This window comes from Salmo trutta, chromosome 24 (assembly GCF_901001165.1).
Source record: "Salmo trutta chromosome 24, fSalTru1.1, whole genome shotgun sequence".
NCBI classification, from domain to species: Eukaryota; Metazoa; Chordata; class Actinopteri; order Salmoniformes; family Salmonidae; genus Salmo; species Salmo trutta.
The window spans coordinates 20,733,115-20,759,719 of record NC_042980.1 but is presented as its reverse complement, the minus strand read 5'-3'; the positions used below and the strand labels follow the sequence as shown (position 1 = coordinate 20,759,719).

Here is a 26,605-nt window from a genome sequence, read left to right as displayed (position 1 = left end):
GGAACCACTCTTTATACTTCTATTGGTAAATGTTTTAATTAGGACATGCAGGAGTGATCCTGGGGTCAGTAGGGGGCGTTAAAGCGCTAGCTTATGGCTAGCTAGCCGTACACCGGTAGACAGTGGCTTTCGCCCCCACCTGTCAGGTACTGTTTTCCCGCAGTGCTATTAATGACGGCAATCAGTACACCGCAGGCGGAAGTGGGGGCGACATAGTTAACTAGTTAGCTAACACACTGTCGCCCTAGCCTCCCGTCTGCTGTGCTAGTGAGAGGCGGGAACAACCGGTAGACAGTGTCCTCCGCCCCTCGCCTGTTGGGCACGGTTTTCTCCAGCACACAGCAGGAGGTAATGACACCGTGTGCTAGCTAGTTAACTAACACACGGTGTCGCTAACTAACAAGTTAACTAGCACATGGTTTTACCCCAGCCTTCCGCCTGCTGTGCTAGCGGGGGCGACCGGTAGACAGTGTCCTTCGCCCCTGCATGTCTGTTAACAATGGTGAGGGCAGGCGACGCTCCCGCTAGGACTGCGGTAGGCAGGGGTGAAAAAAACTCTTAATAAAAGTATTGTCTGCCACAGTGGACTATAAAAGTACATGTAAAACCTAGCGGTCAAACACGGAAATGGTTCAAATCATTTTCCCACCATTCATTTTTCAAAATGAATTTTACAGAGACTTCAAATTAAGTATGCATTTGGTGTAGGCTTATCTTTGAATGATGTTTTGATAACTGTGTAATTCTCTTGCGGACAAAGTGAGTTTTATCAATATATTTGCCTCAAAATACTCACATTATTTTACAATTCTAATCAGCAACAGAGCTTCTCTGCAAGACTACAAATCCCTGCAGGAAGCTCCTGCACATCATCTCCAGCTGACACTGTCTGCTACCGTTCACCAGAGCGATCAGAGACCTGTGCCCAATCCATGATGAACCCATGTGCTGTATTGAAATGAATTGAATAAAGTGTTGAACTTCTGCCATTCCCTTTCTCCGTCTTAGCTAGCCACTGACTACGCTTTAGCTAGCTAGTTAACAGAGCAGTAGATACAAAAAAAAGGTATTACTTAGCCTAGATAATTGTTTGTACAGTATATCGACCTTGGTGTCTATTTCAAACCTGATGGCAAGGATGAGCATAAGAGGGGAGAATACCACTATACGTCTGGCCATGTTGAGAAGTGCAGCTATAGTGAGAGACAATTTTCCAGTTTGGTCGGGGCCAGAATGAGGGATAAAGTTTTATCCTGTGTCAGTGAGTGTAGATATTAACTATACTGCTGTTAACATTCTATAAGGAAAGAGACACTTTTTAAAAACTTTTTTAACTATTTACAATGACGGCCTAGGAACAATGGGTTAACTGCCTTGTTCAGGGGCAGAATGAAAGATTTTTTACTTTGTCAGCTCGGGGATTCAATCTAACAACCTTTCGGTTACTGGCCCAACGCTCTAACCACTTGGCTACCTGCCATTATTTAAGCATTTATATAATCATTAACCAGATTACCAATGATACCAGATTTAGATGAGCGATAAATCAGTTCTAAGATGTCATTGATGAGAATTGTTCAAAAAAATCTATTGACATTCAGAATTGACCATGTTTAGACATCCAGCCTGTATTGTAGTTTCATTGGTAGAAACAAATCTTCAAAGCCACAGTATTTATATATTCAGAGTGGTACATGCATTCACACAGTCTTGACTTATAGGATCCTTCTCACTATATGATTGTTATGTCAAGTGATAAAATCCCAAATAATATATTAAAAGTTTATGGAAGAACTAAACTTGTTCTCATGAAAATTACAGTTTATTAAATATTCCACAGCTGTCAAATCAAACTTTATTTATATAGCACATTTCTTACAACAAATGACTTAAGGTGTTCAAAGTCATGAATTGAAAGGCATATGGCACTTAACATCCTTCCTCTTGGGAGGTCTCTTTAGGTGACCAGGGGATTCTCTCTACCACATGTGAATGCCTCTGTGGAGCTCATAAGTGTAGCCATGCAGCCTATTGTGGAAGGTTCACAATATCGGCCCGTACAGATGTGGAATGCCAGCGGAGGAAGCCAGCAATGCCCAACAATCTGCAGTCAGTGGAGGACCTATACCCAGCTGAAGACTACAACCCTCTGTCTCAAGAGCCCACAGAGGAGGAACTTCAGTGGCTAAGGAACCGTTTCCGGGGCATGTTCAGTGGAATAGCACCGCCTTGAACCTGAGCCAAAACAACGCTACCCTCCTGTCTGTACTGGACATTGTTTAAAAAACAAGGGCACCTGGGGCATGCACAATTCTAGTCATTTAAAAATGGAGGGTAGCTAGCTAGGTAACTTGAAAAATGCCCCAAAAAATTATACACATGAGAAATACACAATATCAATTATTCACACAAGAAACTAAAAAGGCTATAATATTTACTTGTTAGGTTACTTGCTACTTGTTGATGAGAGTTTGTATGGAGAAATGTGGAGGTTTTTCCTACCCTACGCCTTGAATGATGACGTCAAAGCTTGCGACAGGAAGTGTAGTTCTGTATGATAGCCACATTAGCAGCTAATTAACATTTCATTTTTGGGGGGTACTTACAGATAAAACTGATAAAAAGTTACCTTTTCCAGGAGAGATTTGCGCAGTTATTAAAACGTCATGCCAGGGTAAGCCTACACGAAACACAGACCTTATATTAAGTAGGAATCCCCTATGGAAAAATGAATGGTGGAAAAACGATTGGAACCATTTCCGGGGTTTACCGCTAGGTTTTATGGGTGTTATAACTCGTGCTGTGGTACTTCATTTCCATTTTGACCCAGGGGTAGGGGCGTTCCTGCAGGAATGCACACATGCAGGAACGCCCGAATTGTGGGCTGCAGTGTTGCACAACACTGGCCTGATTTGATGTGTCACAGTCAATGCATTTTGCGTGCGATCCTCACTCTGTCTCGTCGGGCACAACTGATGAGAACGTTCATGCAAGGGCACCAAATTGAAAGAACGTCGTGTAGCTAGCTAACGTTAGGTGCTGATAACATTTACAGCATACAGGTAATAAACAAACCAAAAGCCATCCCAGGTTGATAAGCTACTAAACCTGAGTTTAACTTATGATGGAGCATTATTACCAGTTACTTTTCCTGGAGCTTCGAGACAGGACCAGAAATCGTTTAGACTAACGTTAGTATAAACTTACTGAAGCCAAGTGTTTTGTCTGCTAACGTGTATCAGCTAGCTAAGTTAGCTACTAACGTCCCCTTAATGCTAAGCAAATAAATCAAGCAACTGCTGTTAGCTTCATTGTATTTCTATGCCAGATCATCTCTGCTTGCCAGTTGTCATGGGAACATCAGGCAGACGTCCTAGTATCCTGGACGCCAGGGGGGAACAACAGAGCCAGACAACACAAACATTTGCATTGGAGCAAGAGGCAGTGAAATAAATGCCATTTGGGAAGCAGCCAGTGAAAGGGTCCATATGGCCATTCTGTTACCTATAATGTTAAAATTCAGTTTTTACAACAGCTAGTTAGTTATGATACCAGTTTCATCTAATACTGCAATATTGAAAGAAGACCAGAAGCCACCAATGAAATGGGTGAACTCTTGTTTAAAACCTTTTGGCATACTCCAAGCAGGCTGTCATGTGCTTTTTACTGAGGAGTGGCTTCCATCTGGCAACTAACATAAAGGCCTGATTGGTGGAGTGCTGCAGAGATGGTTGTCCTTCTGGAAGGTTCTCCCATCTCCACAGAGGAACTCTGGAGCTCTGTCAGTGACCATCAGGTTCTTGGTCACCTCCTTGACCAAGGCCCTTCTCCCCCGATTACTCAGTTTGGCCGTGCCCAGCTTTAGGAAGAGTGTGGTAGCAGGATTACAAGATTGTTATATTTATACACCAAATGGTTGTTTTATTCTTGCCTAAAACAATGAAAGGGTCCATAACGCCCATGTTTTCATAGTTTTTACAATAAATTGTTTTCCTTTTCAGTGAGAACAGAGGGGTTGAAATAAAGTATAAGGCATGTATCTGTTAGATATCCGTGTACATTGGACAATAAAGTCATCTTTTTATTTTTTATTTTTTGCAAGGCCTCAGCCTGGTGATGGAGGACTCCGTGTACCCCGGCCGGGCCGTCAATCCCATCCACAAGCTGCTCTCCAGAGCCCCTCAACAGGCCCAGGCAGCGTACTCCAAACTCACCCACCCCTTCTCCCTGCACCCTCTGCTGGCGTGGCTCAGAAAGGCCCTGGTCCTCAACCCCTTTGGTATATCAGCCTGCCTGAGGTCTGGGAAGTTGTTGGTCTTGGCTCAGCAAGGTAGGTTACTACCACCTAAAGTAAACCTTTATATGGATCATTCATTTAGATTTAGATGTTACAGTCAAAGAAGGCGTGTTAGTATGTCTATAGAGGTTAGTGAGTTATCTTGTGACTGTTTTATAGCTCACCTTTTTTGTGGGAGAAGTAGAGAGCTATCAGGATTGAAGCATGGCTGTGTGTGTGTCTGTGAATGACCATATGTCTGTTCTCCTGTCCTCCAGTGGAGGGCGCTATGAAGAGAGCTAAGATCGCCCGGAACACCCACATTGCCCCCCCAGGCAGCAAGATGGTGCTAATGTCACAGTGTTCAGACAGACCCTGGCCAGACCCTGGCCAATACTCAGACAAGCTAGCAGTAGCTAACGTCAAAATACACTGCTGCAGTGATGCCTTATGCTTCGAACACACCGACAGCGTCATTGCATTTTGGTACACCAGAATCACATTCATTTCCAATGACACGCTGTGTTTGCCTTGCAGCATTGCATAGCAGAGGCAGTTGCAGTGCGTTCAGTGGTGCAAACGTTGGATTTATCGAACGTATGTGTCAAACTGTATGCATAGACGGCTTGACAGAAATGGTAGCAGAAGGTGAATGTTGAACTTTTGTTACATAGACATCCAGAAGATGCTGCGTACTATTTAGCGCAATGACGCAGTCGGTGTGATGGAGGCATTAATCTACCTGCTCTCTCCACTCAGGTCAGGTTACGGAAACCATATAGACTGACCCACTTAACAACCACAACAGATCAGCTTCAATAGAGACGGTAGTAGTGTTTATGGTTTGTTATTGATATCATTTCCACTTTTGACTGATGACTTTGATGATTTTCATCTCAGCGACTAGAGTTCTACTGTAGTTAACGTAGTAAAATATTTCTGAAGTAGTGGTGAAATGTTCTGTTATGGTATGGGGGGGAAGGTTAGTGTTAGGATATAGACAAACACTACCATGATACACTTCCACACGCCATCCCCAAGTAGCAACACCAACCGAGTCAAGGGCTCTGTTCTGCCAGGAAGCCTTGATAATTCCTTAGGGGCGAGGGATCAAGATTGCTTGTCAGTCCAGGGGACTGGAGGCCAGAAGCCTCTCAGCCGGCCTTTGTTTGTTTCATGGTGTTAGTTCATCTCTTTAGTTGGGCATGCGTTTTTGTATTTTTCCTTTTTGTACATATTTATGTTTCATCATCTGAACAAATAATAATATGCTTGGAATGGCCTACCAAGAGGTCAAGAAGGAGCTGGCCCTGGACCAAAGGTAAGGTGGCTGTCTCCTGGGTAAATATATTTAACACCTAGTCGCACACACTTCCCACATTTATGCACACATCAAATCAGGTTACAGACCATTTAGCTGGGCCTAAGACCCCTAGACATAACGAGGGCAGCAAAATCAGTACACTACTTATTGGTTTTGTAGCAGTTCCTTTAATATTGCTATACTGTAACAATGTCCATTAGCTCAGATGAGATGACATTCCCAGTGGTGTGTGTGTTTCAGGTCAGTGAGCCTAAACGTCAGGGTGGTGTGTTTGGCTGGCCATAGGGTCCTCCTCCTACTGTTCCATCCACACCCTGAGCCCCACTCAGCCCATACTCCTCCCCAGGATCACTGCTCTCACCCCAGTGCCCTTCCACACACTACCCCTCCCTGGAGGATCACATGGCGAGTGTGGGTTTAGCTGTGGTGCCAAACGCCTGGGACCAGCCCTTACTGCTGGGTGTGAAGGGCACCACCCCAGACCCTGGCTCCTACCGCTTGCTGCCGCCCGCTGAGTTTTTAGAATTGGAGGGGGACACGTGTGAGGTGCCAGGTGGGCTGCCATCGATGTACCAGAAGGCCCATGAGGAGAGGGAGAAGAGTGTACAGGACTGGCAGAAGACGGTGAAGGATGCCCACCTGAACAAGTGAGTGACAGAGCAGACACAGACACTACCAGTCAGCCATTCTACCGCTTAGATTTATCAGCAATTTGACCAGCGCTCAGTGAATGGAAATATGAAGTGCTTTCCAGCTTCCAGGATCAATGTGAATATAATGCAGCCACTCGAAATGTCCGTGACTGTACTGTGTGGCTTACTTTACATAACAAGTGACCCAGTTGTTTTCACTAATATGATTTACAAATAAATACAATGATTGAATGGGGAGCTAAAGGAGGGGCCCAAGTGCACATTTAAAGTGAACTCTGGTTGTCTGTTAATGTATGGGTCTTGTTCCTGTAGTAAGTAGTCTGTTTTCAGGGAGAGGTGGCGTCAGTTCCTGGTCCTGGTGGAGCAGAAGATCCATGAGTGGCTGTTGGAGTCGGGACACAGGCATGGGTTGGACAGCCTTATCCCCCCTGCATCACTTCCCAGGACCCCTCGGACAGTGACAGCCTGGAGGCCAGGCCAAATGACACCAGGCAGGAAGGGACATGTAGACGGACAGCGGGGAGGACACCTTTTGCCTTGCTGACTTTTTGGGTTCTTGTTGATGGAGATCCCCATACAAAGAAGCTTTTGCCTCACATTCAGCTGTTTGCTTCACAGCCACTGGTAGCTCTAAGCCCTTTGTTTGCATGCTGTCCACAGTTCCAGGCAGGCCTGGATCTGATCTGAAGATCACTAGACTGCAGAAGGGTGGCCTGGTATACACCTCTGGCTCTGTTCTAGTCCCCTGTATGTTGTATAGCCCTCCCACTGCAGCATTCCTTCATCTAGTTGAGACTGGTGCGTCCAGATTCTCTACCCTTGCACACTCACTCTCATGGATTTACCAATGGTGGGGATGGTAGAGAGCCAGTGGTCCTAGAGTACTTGGGGTACGATTGCAGGGTACCTATTGTTAGCCACTCAGGTTAGATCTGCCTAGAGTCTGGTTCTTCTGTTGTGTGTACTGTACCAATTAAATAATAGGGAATCATTTAACTGTCTGTTAAATTCAGAGATTGACCTTGTCTAGTATAGGGGAAAGATGTATTAATGTATACATGTGATATGATATTGTTGTTAATATGTATTTTCTGGTAGCAAAGGAGAGAGGGTGTGAGGAATTTAAAGGCCTGTGCCAAATTTCAAGGAATGTAATACCTTTAGCACCTGAGTGCCAATCTGTTTGTGCTATCATGTCAACTCCTTATCACTCATTGTCATGCCAAACTGTTTCAAAATGTTTGACTTTGGCAATGGGGTTGGCAAGAGCACAAACCGATCTGGGCCCACGCTAGTACCTCACTCAGATAGGATTTTGGTCTGTCGACTATAATAGCCACCTCAAAGAAGATGGCAGAACACATTAGTGTTATGAGAAGAGAAAGATGCCTTTGAGGGGGCAGTTATATTCCGTTACTGTGTACTATAAAAATAAGCCTAGCATGCTCCAGAGAATGCTGATGTTGCTAGGTAACCAGTGTGGATGGATGAGATTGTATTATTGTTACTATGCCTTACTTTTATTATTCTTCTGCCTTGCTGCTGTAGTTTAGTTCTCAGGGTCTTCCCCTGTGTATAGCCTCTTTATTGTTATGTCATCTTATTGTGTTTTATTTTATCTTTTACTTTAGTTTATTTAGCAAATATTTTCTTAACTCTATTTCTTGAACTGCATTGTTGGTTAAGGACTTGTAAGTAAGCATTTCACGGTATGGTCTACACCTGTTGTATTCCGCGAATGTGACAAATAAAATTGATTTGATTTGCCATTGTAACGTGTCGGCCTACCTACACGTTACAATGGAAATTAATTTCAATGTTTTCTAAGAGCACAATTTGGTTTAGTTCTCTTTTTTCTTTAGTCATGAATAAACAATTCATTTTTGCCTTGACATGCCTTTTATTGTTGAATATTGTACTTAGAGACCCTGTATATCGACCTCAGCTAATGTTTAGTTATACTGTTGGACAAATCACAAACCATTACAACTAGCTGTAGCACAGTCAAAAGGTATAGAGATAAACTATTTTTGGCTAAGACGGGGGAGCAGATGTTGAACAATCACCTCCTAATCCCTCCCTTTGTGTCTTTTGTTCATTCATTGGCCCTAGAGGAGGAAGAAAAGTGATTGGCCTGCACGCTTCACAGATTTTCATGCTTCTTGGTTGTATTCTAGTGTAATGGACCTTACATATTTCAAATGTCTAATGAATGCCTCCAAGTTCCCCCACATACATATTTCCCCCATTTGTGTTTAGTTGAAGATATGAATACACCTGAAGAGAACTTGTGACACTTTAAACAATGGGGGCACAATATCTCTGCATCTGGGCAGAATTTGGCACATTTGGTAGACTCTTGGCCTGAGGTGGTAGGCACATTGGGCATAGGCTGGGGGTGGGGGTGACGGGAGGGTGTGTGTTTTGGTGGATGTAGGGGGCGAGGTGAGTTGGGGGGCAATTCAGCAAGCCAGCAGAGAGGGGGTCAATGGGCACTCTCCCCATGCTGTCATTATGCCGTAATCCCGCTTCACTTTTCTGGAAAAACTGAATAGCACTAGAATCACTGACTCAATTTTTGGATCTCATTTTCATGACAAAGCAATTGTTCCACTCACTGTTTAAAAACTGGGAGGCTGGGTATATAAAAGGGCTTGGGTGGCAGGACCAGAGGCATCCAGCATCCAGACTTCAGGGAGACCAGCAGACCACCGCTATCTATCAAGCCTAGCCCACAAACAATGTCCAAAATGGGCAGGGTGAGTAACGGATATGGCCGCTTGGCTCTGGGCTATCACTGGCTCCATCAGAACAGGTTCTAATGATACAGTATAGTGGGCAGGATAGTGACTGTATGGTGGCAGTAGCATAGCAGTGCTTTTCTGTGGTGTGTTTGGTTTAGTTATGGGATGGCCAATTTTTATATTTTCTGTCAAACTTGGCTGATTTATCCCGCTGTCATAGTTGCCATAGTAATAACAACGTATTAGTATAATTGAAATGTAAGTGTAATAATACTAGTGTAATAGTCTTTTGTGTGATGCCTGGTATACAGGTAGAGGGCACTATTGCCAGACAGCACAACTCAATCCCATCTGTGAGATGGAATGCTGGTTAAAGCTTGTCAGCACTGGTGTTCTGCAGAAATGGACATAATCTCTGCCTGTCCTAAATACACATTTTATTATAAATACAGTCTTCGATTTGGCATATAAGTGCCATCAAAAATATTTACATTGGAGTTATTCTGTGATGGAAAGACTAACTCAAACTGATGAGCTTACCCACATCTATGGCTTTTAGAAATAGCACTAGCTGCAAAGAAAGGCATCAGGAATGTGTTGCGTGGATTGACTTGTTCTTTGCTAGGTTGGAAAAAGCAATTCATTGTGTAAAATGGTACCTACAGTGCAGTGCAGAGCTTTTATCAAGTTCAACCCACTCACTCCACTCTGGTCTCTTGTTCTCGTCCAGATTGTCTTTTACGAGGATAAGAACTTCCAGGGCCGTCGTTATGAGTGTGACAGCGACTGCACCGACTTCCATTCCTACCTGAGCCGCTGTAACTCCATCCGTGTGGAGAGTGGAGCCTGGGTGGTGTACGAGAGGCCCAACTACATGGGCTACCAGTATGTTCTGACCAGGGGAGAGTACCCTGAATACCTGCGCTGGATGGGCCTCAACGACCGCCTCAGCTCCTGCAAGATGATCCACTTTGTAAGTCTGCCACTGCCTCAGTCCTAGAGCATTATAGTGAATGAAAAGAGATATCATTATGTTTCTTCAATAACAGTATCTAGATGGGGTATGTCTGTTAGGTCTATGCTGAGCTGTCTGAATGGGGTGTACCGTATGTTGTATTATAAACCGGGTAGTTTGGGTCCTGGATGCTGATTGGCTGAAACAGCATTTCAGCCGAGTGTACATCAGACAATATATCACAGTGATGACGCAAAAATACTTGTTTACTGTTCTATTTATGTTGGTAACCAGTTTATAATAGCAATAAGGCAACTCTGGGGTTTGTGGTATATGGCCAATATACCCCATCCCCTCTGGCCTTATTGTTTAATTAGAGCACAGAACACTGTACACTTCCCTTCAATGCACAGGGTAGGCTATACATTGTAATAGTAATTTCATAGATCAACAGAAAAACCAAGAATAGCTATTATAGTGATAGCAAAAGTGGTATAGACAGGAATATGCAAATAAACCATTTCTGACTGTTCGTCAGATGGGCATATTAGGCATCCCAATCCCAATGAGGCCAGGCACAGAACAGTGACAGTGGCGGTTCACCCAAGACCCAGGGCTTTGTCAAAAGAGTTCAATACCAGCATATAGCACTGATCAAGTGATTGTGGCACTGATCGCTATTGGCTGACCTAGAGCTGGCAGGAAGAATCAGACCTACACTTCTACTGTAGAATCAATCAATTTTCCAACTATGGTGCAGAATATGGTGGTGGAAATATTCTCTGTAACACAGGAAGTCATAAACAGCCCAAACAACAGCAGTGAAAAAAATACAGCATGTTATTAAAATATGTGTTTATTTTCTCATGATGGTCCGTTCAGTTTCGGACCAATCTCAAGAGTATAAAAACTTTGGACTGGTGATGGGTTGGTAGACAAATGCATTTTGGGTCGACCAGAACATCGACAAACACACAACAATGCTTTACAAAGCTTGTGTGTTACTAACTATCCTTACATCCTAGCCCCCAAAATAAACCAGAAGTTGCTGAGTAAGAATCTCATCTCCCTATATATCCCTCCTTCCCCCTTTCTCTTACCCCACATCCCCTCCCCTTTCTTTCCCAATCCCTTGCACTAACCCCTCGCCTCCACCTCCACTACTACCACCATCCCCCCCCCAACCCCACCACCCCCACAGTCCTGTGGGACCCAGTACAAGATGCAGCTGTATGAGAAGGATGACTTCGCGGGCCAGGCCTTCGAGGCCGCCGAGGACTGCCCCTCAGTCCTGGAGAAGTACCGTTGGAGGGAGGTGTACTCCTGCAAGGTCCTGGATGGCTGGTGGGTCTTCTACGAGCACCCCAACTACCGCGGACGCCAGTACTTCCTGGAGAAGGGAGAGTACAGGAAGCCTGGGGACTGGGGTGCAGTCAGCCCCACTGTCCAGTCCTTCAGACGCTTCACTGAGTGATCCTCCTGACCATAACAACACCAACCTCAACACCAACCTCAACCTCAAACCCAACCTCACTATTATCATACGTAATATGCATAATATGGACTTTGAATAACCCTAATTCTTCTTGATTTTGAATAACGCCTATCCTATTACTTTGAGTCCTTTGATTGTGACTTTACTGAGGTCTTTCTCCTGAAATTAAAACTTGGCTGGTAAGCAGATCTGAAAATGTTGGCATTTTTTTGTGTGTCTGTGTCAGTGAGTGTGTGAAGCCAGAAGGTTGGAGGTGTATTCTTTTGTCCAAAATGTTTGACCCTGAACTGATACAGCCCAAAGGGAGATGAACTTCTACATGCGGAATTTAGCCACTGACTAATTTCGGTTCAAGCTATAAGGAATATCAAGTGAACTAATAAGACAACGTCATCATGACAGATGCCAAGATATCTTATTGATGCATCACAGCTCTAGTGCCAGAAATTGACCCAGCTTTCCATTACCAAGTCGATACTTTACAAAAATGTCCTCACAAAAAATACCTCTAGCGACCATGTCTCATAGTTATAGAACCGGTTTCAGGTCTACAGTGATGGGGTGAAGGTTGTGATGAGTCACAACAGAGAACCAGTTTCCTTCACCACCAATCAGAGCCATCGTTGTTGACTGGTCAGAGTCGCCCAGGAGAGTCGAGCAGAAGGAGTGCCGAGCAGAAGGAGTGCCGAGCAGAAGGAGTGCAGCATGAGAAGCCAGGGTACAGCAGACTAGAAGGGTAGGGCAGAGAGAGATGACAGTTGGCACTCAGTGAATCCATTTTTTATTTGTATTTTATGTATTCAATGTACAGTGTGGGTGTACATTGAATCCATTTTGTTTGTGTTGTCTGTGACCTTGTGTGCACTACAGTGAATACATGGATGTAATATAACTGGTCAAAGCCTACAGTACTCAGCGTCCAGGCTGAGCTCCACACTGCCCCTTTTGGTCAGATCTGTAACAGCAACCCCTGGCACGCCCTCGTCCTACAGCAAACCCCTCCCACCAACATCAGCCAATCACCAATCACATGGACACTGTGGGAATATCTGGAACGAACGAAGGATGGTGCCCGTGTTAGAACAACCCTTTGATTTAGCAGCACAATATCCTGGGCACATTTAGAGGAGGACTACATTGTCTGAAACAACTATCCATTAACTCACTCAATGTTAACCAATATGGAAAACGTCAGCCACTAGACTGTTTTCCTGTGTCTGAGTTGTTGAAGCTCCACATCTGGGCACTAGAGGGGTTGGAGGTGTAGTCTCTCCCAGCAGAAGCCTGTGGTGGTGGGCCTCAGTAAGACTGTATCCCCCAGTGGAACACTTTCTCTACCCAACCCTCCACAGATCACTGCCCCTCCTTCATATGGACAGGCTGAATGGGAGAAGCGAGGATCAGCCCTCTATAGGAATTTGCAAAAACATATAGTCAAAGTTCTGTGGGTATTGTATTTATTTGTTGTTGGCAGGCTATGTTCCCCTCAGCTGGATAATGCAGGAGGTAATAATATAATGAACAGCAAAGTTTTAAAAACACCTCAGTCCAACACTGGCCATCAAGACACAGGAAGTGGGCATCAAATGTTCTGCCTCAGCCTCCATCCATCCTCCAAACACAAACAGGAAGTTCTGACCTGTGAGGAAGAGAAGGCTGTTGAGGCATGATTCCTGCTGAAAAACTGACTTAAAGGCCCAGTGCAGTCAAAAACGTGATATTCCTGTGTTATATGTATATTTCCATACTATGAGGTTAGAATAACACTGTGAAAATGATGATACCCACTGGGCACACACTGGTTGAATCAATGTTGCTTCCACGTCATTTCAATGAAATTATGTTGAACCAATGTGGAATAGACATTGAATTGACGTCTGTGCCCAGTGGGTAATGCCCTTTTAGTGTAAGAGCTGTTTGAAAAGACCGCCTGAAATATCAGCTTGTTTAGTGGAATGGCGTTTTGGCCTGCCTGGTGACATCACCAGGCAGTAAATTAGTTGATAGACCAATAAGAAAGAGAATTCCAAACCTCTCTGCCAATAACCGCTAGTTTTCTGTTTTCCCCTCCCCACTCAGGCCACTCCTAGCAAAATTCTTTCTTGAGAAATTGCTCTTTGCTAAGAAACTATGTTTGTTGACCATTTTAACTGAAAACAATCACAGTAAGTTTACCCAGAAGTGATTTGATATTGAGATAAAAATGGCTGCACTGGTCCTTTAAGATCAGTGTTTAAGAGTACTCACCCATGGTCAGAGTGTGCCTCCATCTTGGTTGCCACTACACGTCATTTTCTTCAAGGATAGCCTCACTGACGCCTGGTCGTCAGGGGCAACGGGGTTAGGCAGGTCACATTGTCATAGGTCATTCTGAGGAGGGTTCTGATTGGGTTGAGTGGGGAGGAGCGGCCACCAAACACCACAACTCCCCGCCCAAGCACAGATGTTACTGTGTGATACAGTATGACACCAGGGAGGAGAACAGAACCTGACCAGGAACAACTCCGGGCTCTATAACCTATATCTAGAGTCCAGAATTTTTCCTGGTCAGAACAAAACACAGTTTTTGTTGGAAAACTCAATGCCCTAATAGTACCATTGACCAAATCCATTGAACCCTCTTACCCCAGTCATTGGAAGATGTCACACAGGCACATCTCCAGCCACCCTTGGCTCTGATGAGGACCCTGGCTGTAGTATCCTCTCTACCCCCCCAGCCTGGGCCCCCAGTGAGCAGCACCAGCCCAGGACCCAGGGGCATAGAGGCCATCCCCAGACACTCCACACACAGCTGCCCAAACATGGGCCTCACAGCCAGGGGAGGCGGCTCAGCACCAGCCTCAGGGGAGGGATGGGAGACACTATGGGGAGTAGACACAGAAGAGGACACACCAGACATCCGGTATTCTCTGTGATGATACCGGCATTAGTGTTCAATAAATGAAAAGACGTAATGGAAGAATAAATGGTTGCAGTTTACTTTAAGTGGCACTAAAATCTATGTATTACATAGATACTTTATTAATCCATGAGGGGGAAATTCATGTCAAACAGCAGCAGACAAAAGACTAGCCACACTGTACGAGACAAAAACATGGTAATTACATAGGTAGGTACATTGTAACTACAGTGTAGGTATCAACATACATGTTGGGTGACTGAGCAGAGCGAGGCTGGTTAGAGAGCCTCTGGAGGCAGTGAGGAATACTTCTGGTGCCACCCCTGAAATACATAGAAACAGGGAAATTGAAAAGATGGTCAAAATAAAATGTTTGTGTTTGTGTATATCTTTGATGGGGAGGTTGATGGCTAGTGAGTTGAAACAAAAGTAGACTCTAGATTAGAGTAACTCACCTCAAACGCATCGAATGGTTCTAGGCTCTCTACTCCGCATGTCTCCTTCTCTGGTATCAGACCCAGGTAGAACCCATTCATATTCAAACAGACACTGTTCCCAGCCATGTAGACAACACTCAGCCCACACACTTAACAACACTTATTCAACAGAGGTACAGTACATTTATATAGCTGCTTTAGGTAGCAGCAGTAGCTTTCAGTCAACCATACTTTCCCTGTTCAGGAACCTGTGCAGTCCTGTCTGGGTAGTGTCTGAGCGAGTGCAAGGTGGAGCTGAGCTTCAGGAAGTGGTCGTGCATAACTCAACCAAAGGGGTTGTGGGGGCGGATCTGTTCGTACATCACAAATGGCAACTTGGGGAGGAGCCTCGCAGCCCAGCCAATAACAGCATCCGACCTGGGTCAAGAGAATAAGTACAATTACACTTAATTCTAACATGGATACCAGGTATCCACCAACCTTACACACAAATACACATGAACAAACCAAAGCATGCACACGCACGTGCATGCGCACGCACACACACACACACACACGCACGCACGCACACACACACACACACACACACAAACACATTCCACTCCATTCTCACACTGTGTCTCCATGTAGGTGAGCACCACTTCAGACAATAGCAGGGTAGGGGAACTCCAGATCAGCCCCACTTAGAGACTCTTCCACATGGGGCTTCTCTCTCACATCCACCCCTAGCAGATGGTACTGACCACCGTGAACATAAACAGGGTCTGGACACACATACAGCTGTTAGATGTATCACAGGCCAGCACTCAGCATAGTGTTCACACGGTGTGTGTGTGTGTGTGTGTGTGTGTGTGTCTGCGCGTGCATGCATGTGTTTATTTGTGTGTAGTGTAATAGATAGTGTACCTGTGGGTCAGGATGAAAGGGTATCCAGCCACTATTCAGCTGAGTGTTGTTATTGATAAGAGCATCTTTGCGCCAGGAAATCCTGCTCAAACACCACCAACCCCGCCAGAGGCAGGTTAGCGTTTTTATTCATGAATTTTGTTCTGGAGGCAGATCTGCCCCAAGGCAGAAATTATGTGATTGGTTGCCCCAATGGTGAGGGTGGAGCTTACATTTCAAACGGGCTGCATGCTCTGACAGGACATTTGACCAGCGCTTGTCCCTAACCTTAACCTAACCCTGACCTTAACCATAACCTTTGACTAACCTTAATCTTTACCCTTACCTTAACCATTTTACATTTCAAATTCAATAGGGTGACTTCAGACTTGGTCGTCACTAGATTCCACAGCCACAAAGTCATAAGTAAAACGTAGGCCTAATAATAAAACAGATGCATTTGCCGTTGGTAAGAAGACCGCATAGTAATATATTGATTTGACTTTTATTATATAGGCCTAAATCATAATCATATTGCACAGCATGCCTCTCCTTTTCAGACATGACTGGTTTATTCCCACCATTTATTAATCATTCAATAGCCAACCATGTTCAAAATGAAATAGACCGGTAACCTCCCGAGTGGCGCAGCGGTCTAAGGCACTGCAACGCTGTGCTAGAGGTGTCTCTACAGACCCTGATTCAGGCTGTATCACAACAGGCTGTGAACGGGAGTCCCATAGGGCGGTGCACAATTCAGCGTCGTCCGGGTTAGGGTAGGGTTTGGCCGGGGTAGGCCGTCATTGTAAATAAGAATTCTTAACTGACTTTCCTAGTTAAATAAAGGTTAAATAAATAACCTATGGCAGTAAACCTAGCTTATTTCATCCCAGAGCCTATACCTGCAATCATGTATTGAACAACAATTCATATTTTGCATAGAAGTGTGGGATGTAGGCAGCATTTACTTTTCAATTGTTCAATAAACAATCGGTGTTTGGTACTCACTATAGGGGGCATACGTAGTCAGTTGTCCAACTGAATGCCTTCAACAGAAATGTGTCTTCCGCATTTAACCCAACCCCTCTGAATCAGAGAGGTGCGGGGGGGCTGCCTTCATCTACATCCACATCACCCGGGGAACAGTGTGTTAACTGTCTTGCTCAGGGGCAGAACGACAGATATTTACCATGTCAGCTCGAGGAATCAATCCAGCAACCTTCTGGTTACTGGCCCAACGCTCTAACCACTAGGTTACCTGCCACCCCAGTCACTGCAACAGATTAAAACATTCTGCCCTCAACTCTACAGAAATGTGATAAAATCTGATATTCTGCTTCTTTAAGAAACGGACATGGCCAAATTCCAACATTTCCAAATCATACAGCAAATGAGGGTGTTTTTGTTGCCATAAAAGGTAAATGGAGGGCATTTTCCAAGCTGGGTTGTAGCGCACAAATATAACATGGCTCTGATTTATCAATAAAAACATGCCTACATGTTGCGTGCGACAGTTTGTTAAATCCCAATCATTTCTGGCGCACGCAAATCCCTGAATCTCCACATATGGCAGAATTTAGTAAGAAATGTACACCTGGTTGATAAATGAGGGCACTGGAGAGAGAGAAAGTTACCAAGATACCATCTCTAAAGAGAGAGACAGAGGGTTGTGTGTGAACATGACCTCAGCTGTCCTCAGCTAGAACCCTCACAATGTTAAAACATGATCTCTACCATTGATGTAGTGGTAAATTATGATTGCTGTCCATGGTGAATAAAGTAACTTTCACTATACTTAAATAAATTTTTCCACAAAAGGTGGGTAAACCCTCTCACAGAATAAAAAAGGTGTGTAAACTGCGTTTACCCTCCACTACACCACTGATCTCCACTGTATATAAATACTGTATATTAAAACACTAGTTATAAGCATTAGTTATGACTAGTAAATGTTGAGATTTGTGGTGAAGCAGGGAGCAGGAAAATGCACTCACCTACCTAGCATGGTAGATTATTAGCCCTCATGCACACAGACCTCACCAGTGTCATCAGAAACAAACAACAAACACAATAATGATTAATACATTTTATTTTAAGCGTTTTTCAAGACACCCAAAGTCTCAGTCAACTTTATTGCTTCAGTCAAATCACATCAAACTTTAAAAAAAAAAAATGTCAGTCTTCCAGTTCACGCAGTCGCTTCAGTTTCATAGTGTTTGGATCAGTATTCTCTCTTAAATGAGAGAGGGAGGGAGACAGAGAAAGAGGAAGAGAAGGAGAGGAAGAGAACAGGGGAGACAAATAGACTACCATTGCTGTTCCCTTTTCCTATGATGACGTTATGACTTGCAGTCTGGTGTCTCTAAAGTTTATCTAGTCAAAGTGCAATGAGTGCTAAAATAGCATCTGGGTCAGAGGAACATAATACTTACAAACCACAGGAGGTTGGTGGCACCTTAATTGGGGAGGACGGGCTTGTGGTAATGGCTGGAGCGGAATCGGTGAAACGGTATCAAAGACATCAAACACATGGTTTCCATGTGCTTGATGCCATTCTACTTGCTCCATTCCAGCCATTATTATAAGCCGTCCTCTCACCTCCACTGATACAAACAGTCACAAAGATTGAAAAGAGAGACATACTTGGTTTAACCCAGACCTCCCACACACTTCCCAAGCCAGGGGGGGGCCAACCCTGGTCCTGGAGAGCTATATATATTTACTTATTTTTTAAATGTAACTAGGCAAGTCAGTTAAGAACAAATTCTTATTTACAATGACGACCTACACCGGCCAAACCTGGAGGACGCTGGGCCAAATGTGCACCGCCCTGTGGGCCTCACAATCACAGCCAGTTATGATACAGCCTGGATTCGAACCAGGGTGTCTGTAGTGACGCCTCAAGCACTGAGATGCAGTGCCTTAGTCCACAAGCTTTGTAAGTTACATACTGTATCAACATTAACACACCTGATACAGTTTATCAATGTCTTGATGAGAGGTTGATATGTTGAATCAGGTGTGCTAGTGCTGGGCTGGAACAAAAGCCTGCCCAATGCAATTCACCACCCATTCACAGACAGATCCCTCGGTAGGAGGAGAATACACACCAACTCTGACATAAAACAGCATATTATACGCTATACAGTACATTGTGAATGAATACCAGTGACATCACAGGATCAGAGGTAATGAACTGGTTTGGAATGCTGCTACAGACTGAACTGTGACCTACAGGGTCACGATCTCGTCACCTATTGTGCATTTAGAAAAATAATATGAGAAGGGAATGAAAGAAGGCGGAGAAGAGGAGTGGAGGAGACTTTTACTCAGGGCTTGGTGAATCAGAGGGTCAGAGGGGATGTGTTTCTGATGGACTTTAGTTTGGTCCAGGTGTGTGTGTGTGTGTGTGTGTCTGTGTGTGTCTAGCTGACAGACTTTAGTTTGATCCAGGTGTGTGTGTGTGTGTGTGTGTGTGTGTGTGTGTGTGTGTGTGTGTGTGTGTGTGTGTGTGTGGTCTAGCTGACAGACTTTAGTTTGACCTCGGAGGCGGTTTGTTGGTGAAGATGTGGTATTTATGTTGATTTATTTTCCCTTTTGTAGTGTTTATTTTACTTTTGTTTATTATCTATTTCACTTGCTTTGGCAATGTAAACATATGTTTCCCATGCCAATAAAGGAACTTTGCCCCAAAGCAGGCAAATCAAACGCTCTTCCTCTTATTGAGGAGTATTATTGATAACGACCTTTGGACATTACAAATGTTGTTTTTTTGGTGGCGGGAATGCGCTTCCATAGATGCGGTTTACAAATACAAATATTTTACTCAATGAAACATTTTTGGGAATTTTTGGGAGAGTGGGCACCTTTGCACCTGACGTGAACTAAAACGTGGAGGAATGCCGTTATCTATCCGTTTAAGAAAATCGAGAATGCGGCACTGACTGCGACTGCGCGAATTTGCAGGAAGCGTTAACAGTCCTTTTACCAGTAGATAAATTGTCAACAGTCAAGACTCAAGACTGGGACCTTAGATCGTTTTAGAGACAGCGCCGATACTGTCACTGGTATGTATTGATGTTTTTCTACTCCCCATATGTAGGCTACATGGGACGTGTATCCGCAAGGCTGAAAGAGAAGAGCGTCAAACCAGAGCTGGGGCCGAATTGGCTCATCCGCATCAAAATGACTTGGCTACAACGGAGTCCATTCTCTACGGAGATGCACCAATTAACAGATAAAACGGACAATACCTGCATAACTCCTATTCTCCAATGTAAAATAAAATAAAGCTAAATGCGTAGCAGGTAATTAACAATGGCAAAGCCACATACGTGGTTTGATCTGTGGTGGTGAAAGCACAGTCATTCTCCTGATATAACAATGGGTGTGTTCGAGGGCTAAGCCTCATGAAGCCGGCAGTAGACGAAAGTCGGCGAGTGAAGTCGGGGGAGATGACAGCCGAAAGTCGGACAATGTAGTGGTATTCCAACATTAAGGCTCAGATCAACATGGCAGAGTCAACATAGCTGCTATTCTTTATAAAAGTGTTTCTGTATAAATGTCTAAAGAAGCGTCTATACCCCCATATCACGCACTCACAAACTGGAAATATAACGTGTGTACAATTCATTGGTTAGAGGGGTCTCAAATATCACTTTTCATTTGTATCCCCTGTAACTTTAGAATCCGTGCAAAGTTGGTTCATGTTTCAGTCACATAAACGTGGCCGAAACAAAAGCACCCTAATGATTGGTTGACAAATGTACAAATGCAACTGTATGACCTTTGAGCACATGATTTTTGTAAAGTTCATGCAGTCGACAAGTCTGAAATGATTTATAACCATAATGAAACAAACGTTGAAATTACAGCGTTTGGATGCGTGTGACAGTGGGGAGTGGGAGATCATCACACTCGCGTCATTGGTGCGAATGACAGACATGACCATTTTGTCCTATCAATTGGACCTGGAATGGTCAACACCTCCACTTGTTTTGACCGCTCCATGATTCCTATGGCGATGTAAAATGCAGGCTAGCGCACATCCTCAGCCTGTGTTTTATGTCAGTCACCCTAGATTTGTGTGGATGGGCTTTATTGCAGATCATGTAATAATCATGTAATACAGATGAAACAATTACCCACCTGTCCAGACTGAATGACACCTGCTGTCGTGTGAGCCACTCTTTCCTTTTTCCATTACCAGCAATGCTTTACATAACAGTTCCCTCTATTGTCATTCTCTCATCTGCAGACAGAAAGAGAGGAGAGGGGAGGTAGAGAAAGACTTCACATCCTAGAGATCCCTGTAGTCTAAGCTCCCATCACTGGGAGGCCCCACCCTCCACCGTCACCATGGCTACCAGAGGGAGTGGCCGGCCCAATGGCACGCTGCCCCAGACCAAGATATGCCAGTTTAAACTGGTCCTACTGGGAGACATGGCAGTGGGAAAGTCCAGCCTAGTTCTGCGCTTCGTCAAGGGACAGTTTGATGAGTTCCAGGAGACCACCATCGGAGGTGATGGGGGATGGGATGGGGGAATAAGGGGAGGGGAGAAGTTGACGGGCACACTGTTGGCCCCAGATCACGGCTGGGCAACTCTGTTCAAATCAAATCAAACTTTATTTGTCACATGCGCCGAATACAACAAGTGTAGACTTTACCGTGAAATGCTTACTTACAAGCCCTTAACCAACAGTGCAGTTCAAGAAGAGTTAAGAAAATATTTACCAGGTAGACTAAAGTAAAAAGTAATAATAAAAAGTAGAACAATAACAATAACGAGCCTATATACAGGCAGCACCGGTACCGAGTCAGAGTGTGGGGGTACAGGTTAGTTGAGGTAATTTGTACATGTAGGTGGGGGTGAAGTGACTATGCATAGATAATAAACAGCGAGTAACAGCAGTGTACAAAAGGGGGGTTCAATGTAAATTGTCCTGTGGCGATTTTATTAATTGTTCAGCAGTCTTTTGGCTTCGGGGTAGAAGCTGTTGAGGAGCCTTTTGGTCCTTGAGTACCGCAGCATAAGCACACTGTGCGAGATTTCCTGGATCAAGTTGGGAGGGTTGTCTGAGATGAAAGGACTAAGTTTTACATCATGAGTTATTCATCCTCTCCCCCACTCTCAGCTGCGTTCCTGGCCCAGTCTGTGTGTCTAGACGACACTACCGTGAAGTTTGAGATCTGGGACACAGCGGGACAGGAGCGTTACCACAGTCTGGCTCCCATGTACTACCGCGGGGCACAGGCTGCCATCGTGGTCTTTGACATCACCAAGCCGGTACAGTCATCAGCACACCACAAAGATGCATGCTCAGAGCTAACTTTAAGAGTTAACATGTATTGTACTGTATAGAAGCTTTAGCCCTCTCTATCATGTGAACATAGCCATGTTATTTAAATGTTGCACTGTATCTGACTCCTCTTTCTCACCTCTCCCCTCTGTCCCTCTCTTATGGTCTCTGCTTTGCCCTCCTGTAGGAGACGTTTGAGCGGGCTAAAGCCTGGGTGAAGGAGCTACAGAGGCAGGCTAGCCCCAACATTGTCATCGCTCTGGCAGGCAACAAGGCGGACCTGGCTGAGAAGAGACTAGTGGAGTATGAGGTACTGTACTCAACACTGACTCTTTAAGATGTTAAGGTCTTTACTATACAATGACTTAATGCTATACCACATTTGAATTCTAACTGGGGATTCCCAATACTGATGGATGGTTGCCTGATGGATAGCCTTTTCATTATGTGTTGCCTGTCTGACAGGAAGCCCAGACCTATTCTGAAGACACTGGACTTCTCTTCATGGAGACCTCTGCCAAGACTGCCATGAATGTCAACGAACTTTTCCTGGCCATTGGTGAGCTCCCATCTTTTTCCCAACAATCTATAGTGCGACTTCTAGGGATAATCATTTAGATTCAAATCAACTATTGGCTTAAGAAAAAAGTTTTTCATGACCACATCACATGACCAGGAAAAACTCCAGGGCATAGTTCAAAATAATAATAACAAACATTATTATTGGCCTCTGACAAAGTGTGTTCCACTATCTCTGCAGCCAAAAAGATGCCCAAAACGGACACCCAGAATCCTACACATGCAGCGCGACACCGGGGAGTGAACCTACAGGATCCTGAAGCCCACAACACCCGATCCTGCTGTGGAGGAGGAGGAGGGAACTAGGACCCCTTCACCGCCATCCTGCCATCCCTGTTCCCAACCTCTGGGGTCGGGCAGGGGGACACCCCCTCCACCCTCCCTCCCATCCACAGACAGACAGACCGCCATTGAGAGAAATAGAAAGAGGGGAAGAAAGAAAGAGGGAGTTTGAGTTGGACGGTTGTCTTTTATGAGTGTTTGCCTCACCAACCGACGCCAGAGAGAGATTTTGGACAAAGACTGACAGACATGAGGAGGGAAAAGAGCGTGAGAGAGTGAATACTTTGTATAGTATTGAGCGCTAATCATGGATGTTTTGCATTTTGTCTGTCTCGTTTAATTTCAATCATGGTTCCATTTGGTTATGCAATCGCTGCAGTGTCAGTTCTTGAGTGGCAGAGAGGGAAGAAAGGAGAGATGGAGCCTGAAGGATGAGGGAAAGAAAGAGTGAATGGGATGCAGGTCATACTCCCTCCCTATAGTATTCCCATTTGTGCACCTCACAGAGGGGCAGAGCTGTATTAAATGCCCTCTCATCACCCTCTGGCATGAGCCCCAGGCAGCCTGGACAACCTTAACCCAACCCTGAAGCCTTGGCCTGGGCCATTCCAGATACTCCCCAGTCCCACCAGATAGAGTAACCCATGTTAGATGGCACAGGTTACCCACAATCCCAAACGACGGAGGGAGGATAACCACAGTTTATTGCCTCTTCTGATGCCCTTTTTTCCTCTGGTGCCCTTTATTTATTTGAACCCCTAGACTATATTATTATTACTACTCCTCAGAGCAGCGGTGTTGTGAAACATCATGCTGCCAGTGCCAGTCTGGTATCATCCAGGCTCCTCATTTATCTATCTTCCACACACAGATGTAGATGTACACTGAAGAACCCAGAGTCCAGTATTTATTTGCTGTTGGGACTGAGTGAGTCTGCTCTAGGCCATGTCTGTCTGGCTAGGCCTTCACTGGAAACCTTCACTGTTTCTAACAATCAATCCACTGTCTAGTGCACAATTGGTGATATCCATGGCCACAGTCTCTCCTGGTCAGTTTACATTGTCAGGAGAAATTCCTTGCCCCTCGTAGTGATAACTTATAGTTGGTATTGATCTCAAAACCTAGCCTGGTCCCAGATCTGTCTCCCTCTGCTCAACAATGACTATAGGAGTTTGCAAGACAGCACAAGCAGATCTGGGACCAGACTACTCAAACCCCTCTAGACTTGCAGTCCTGTAGGTAGGAAACCAATGCATCTGGTATTCTGGCCTGTCATGTTGTGAATGCAATGGCCATGATCTACATTATATGTTCTGCTGTTCCTCATTTGTCTTGTTTCTTACTGCTTAAGAGTTGGTGTAATTGAAAACATTGTAAACAAACACTTTTAACGTTGATGACTAATGAGCTGATGCTGTTCAAAGCACTAGAGCGAGACGGCAAGCTTTGGTGACAGAGCTACTCACTCTGTTGATGGATTCAGAATTGACCCTTAACCCCTAGACATATTTATGTAGATCTGAACAGATCAGAAAGGTTAATGCATTATGGTAGTTGCTTAACCTGGCCAAATGGGTGGATTATTTTTGCCATATTGCTTCCACCTCTCCAATTGTTTCAGATCTACAGGAGTGTCTGGTGAAGGGAAGGATCCATTTGGGACGTGTCCAAGGCTTAGCTAAGAAAAATACGGATGCTTACGGGGGGTTTAAAAACAAAACAAGAAGTGCCTACTCCCATTTTCTTCATATGTTCTTTGATTTGGGTATGCTTTGGCATGTTCAATAGGCAGAAATGTACTTTTTTTTATTTAACCTTTATTTTATCAGGGGGTCATACTCAGACCAAGGTCTCTTTTACAGATGAGCACAGAATGACAGAAAATATACACATCAAAATGCAAACAGAAAGAAAAACACACTAGCTAGGTTTCCATCCAATTGGTGACAGATTTATGTGAATATGTGGGTCGGCTGGGCTGGTAGATTATAGAATGGGATTATTATGGATAAGAGCAAGAATAATAGTTTTTGTTAAACGGCAGTCAAGCGTCGATCATGTCACCAGAATAAGACCATCGATATTTATTGGAAAGGAGCATCAAGATCACTATGCGCTTTCACCACCCTGTGAAGTTCATCACATTTTATTTCATCTGTAGCCTAATAAACGGCATGCTTTTTCCAAGTCATAGTGGGAGGACAACACACCATATCGTCTCATGACTTCAAGTTTACTTCCATATGATGGTTATTATATCAATATTTGGGAATAAAGGCGTTTCCACCACCATTTCTCACATAATTAATTAAGACACAAAAAAGATCCCACCATGTCGAACGAACAAATTCTGTCGGCATTTAAAAAAATCGTACCGAAACTACCTGTTTCCATCACAGCTGTCGTGATTTTTTTTATACGGTATGACATTACCCGCAAGAAAACGGTCGATGGAAGATTGTTCCACAAATAAGGTGCAAGAAAACTAAAAGCTGATTCACTTAACTCAGTAGAGACCAAAGGAATTTCCAGTTAGCCATCCCAGCTAAAAAGTAAAGCATCTCCCTGGACCTCAACATTAGCTTGTAACCATTAACTCTTTCTGCAGTGTAATTCTGCTCTTTGTACAGTTGTAAGGAGCTCTTCTTGTCCAATACAGTATATTTTGTCACCTAATTTTATTGAAACTGTTGATTTTACTAACTAGAGTACTTATATCATTACGCTGGAATTAGTCACTAAGGACACCAATCTATGTGATGAGCTCTACTTCATTTAAAAGCAAATTGTTTCATGGGCTGTCATCATGATTAATTGATAAGTCCATGAGTCACTCATTCATTAACTCTTATTCTATGATCACAGGTTGGTGTAATAATGATGATGTCCACACAACGTGGGAAAGACTAAAACTCCCCTCAGCTCCTCTGTAAAGTGTTGTTCAATAAAGATGTGCTATTGCGCCATGTGTGCAGTGAATATGAACTGAGGGCTTGTATCATAAATGGTTTAGTCTAGTTGTGCCACTTGTCTATATAGTTTTTCATTTGGGGGGGGGGTTGCAAGAACATTTGGGATGCTTTAGGGGGGCTTTCAAATATTTTTTTTGTAATTTAGCAGACGCTCTTATCCAGAGCGACTTACAGTAGTGAATACATACATTTCATTTCATACATTTTTTTTGTGTGCTGGCCCCCCGTGGGAATCGAACCCACAACCCTGGTGTTGCAAACACCATGCTCTACCAACTGAGCTACAGGGAAGGTTTAGGCAGTGACAAAGCACTGCATAAACATGGGCCTGATCTCAGAATTTGTACAGGAGTAAAGATGTCATACACAAGGTTCATGTTCAAAATTGATTTGACTCTTTAGTGCAGGGTTTCCCAAACTCGGTCCTGGGGTCCCCCCTGGGGGAACGTTTTGGTTTTTTGTCCTAGCACTACACAGCTGATTCAAACAACCAACTTGTCATCAAGCTTTGTTTATTTGAATCAGCTATGTAGTGCTAGGGCAACACCCATAACGTGCATCCAACGGAGGGCCTCAGGACTGAGTTTGGGAAACACTGATTAGTGTACAAACATATTCATGTTCTTTACACAGGTTAGCATTTTTTGTCATGAATCTTGTTCTGGAGGCAGTTCTGCAGTGGTCACTAGCTGGCACAGCTACAAAGTCAAATTATGATTTTAAACCTAACCTTAACCACACTGCTAACCCTAATGCCTAACCTTAAATGAATACCAAAAAACTAGTTTGAGTTATCATGAATTT

General features: G+C 44.2%; 2 protein-coding genes, 1 long non-coding RNA gene and 1 pseudogene across 3 annotated transcripts; 3 read left to right on the top strand and 1 right to left on the bottom strand.

The window, feature by feature from the left end:
* Window positions 1–2,092: 2,092 nt before the first annotated feature.
* On the top strand, window positions 2,093–8,085 carry LOC115161492 (TBCC domain-containing protein 1-like; annotated as a pseudogene).
* An 835-nt stretch (window positions 8,086–8,920) lies between these two features.
* Window positions 8,921–11,633, top strand: crygs2 (crystallin, gamma S2). Its single transcript, XM_029711403.1, has 3 exons — window positions 8,921–9,012; window positions 9,728–9,970; window positions 11,154–11,633. Exons 1-3 carry the CDS (start codon window positions 8,995–8,997, stop codon window positions 11,424–11,426), a joined length of 534 nt encoding a protein of 177 aa, XP_029567263.1. The 5' UTR covers window positions 8,921–8,994; the 3' UTR covers window positions 11,427–11,633.
* Window positions 11,634–11,651: 18 nt separating this feature from the next.
* Window positions 11,652–13,258, bottom strand: LOC115160898 (uncharacterized). Its single transcript, XR_003869133.1, has 3 exons — window positions 12,990–13,258; window positions 12,614–12,855; window positions 11,652–12,496 (listed from the first exon to the last, which is right to left on the bottom strand). It is a non-coding gene; the product is annotated as an uncharacterized LOC115160898 (long non-coding RNA).
* Window positions 13,259–19,599: 6,341 nt separating this feature from the next.
* Window positions 19,600–25,814, top strand: LOC115160896 (ras-related protein Rab-5B). Its single transcript, XM_029711402.1, has 6 exons — window positions 19,600–19,735; window positions 20,926–21,189; window positions 21,804–21,955; window positions 22,156–22,278; window positions 22,434–22,527; window positions 22,729–25,814. Exons 2-6 carry the CDS (start codon window positions 21,027–21,029, stop codon window positions 22,851–22,853), a joined length of 657 nt encoding a protein of 218 aa, XP_029567262.1. The 5' UTR covers window positions 19,600–19,735; window positions 20,926–21,026; the 3' UTR covers window positions 22,854–25,814.
* Window positions 25,815–26,605: the final 791 nt, after the last annotated feature.

What these genes read in the sequence shown, in the direction of transcription:
- crygs2 (XM_029711403.1), top strand. An exon ending in CCTGCAAGATGATCCACTTT is followed by an intron (nt 9,971 to 11,153) that starts GTAAGTCTGCCA and finishes CCACCCCCACAG; the next exon opens with TCCTGTGGGACCCAGTACAA.
- LOC115160896 (XM_029711402.1), top strand. Translation starts at nt 21,027, where the DNA reads ATGGCTACCAGAGGGAGTGGCCGGCCCAATGGCACGCTGCCCCAGACC. An exon ending in TCTTTGACATCACCAAGCCG is followed by an intron (nt 21,956 to 22,155) that starts GTACAGTCATCA and finishes GCCCTCCTGTAG; the next exon opens with GAGACGTTTGAGCGGGCTAA. An exon ending in CGAACTTTTCCTGGCCATTG is followed by an intron (nt 22,528 to 22,728) that starts GTGAGCTCCCAT and finishes CTATCTCTGCAG; the next exon opens with CCAAAAAGATGCCCAAAACG.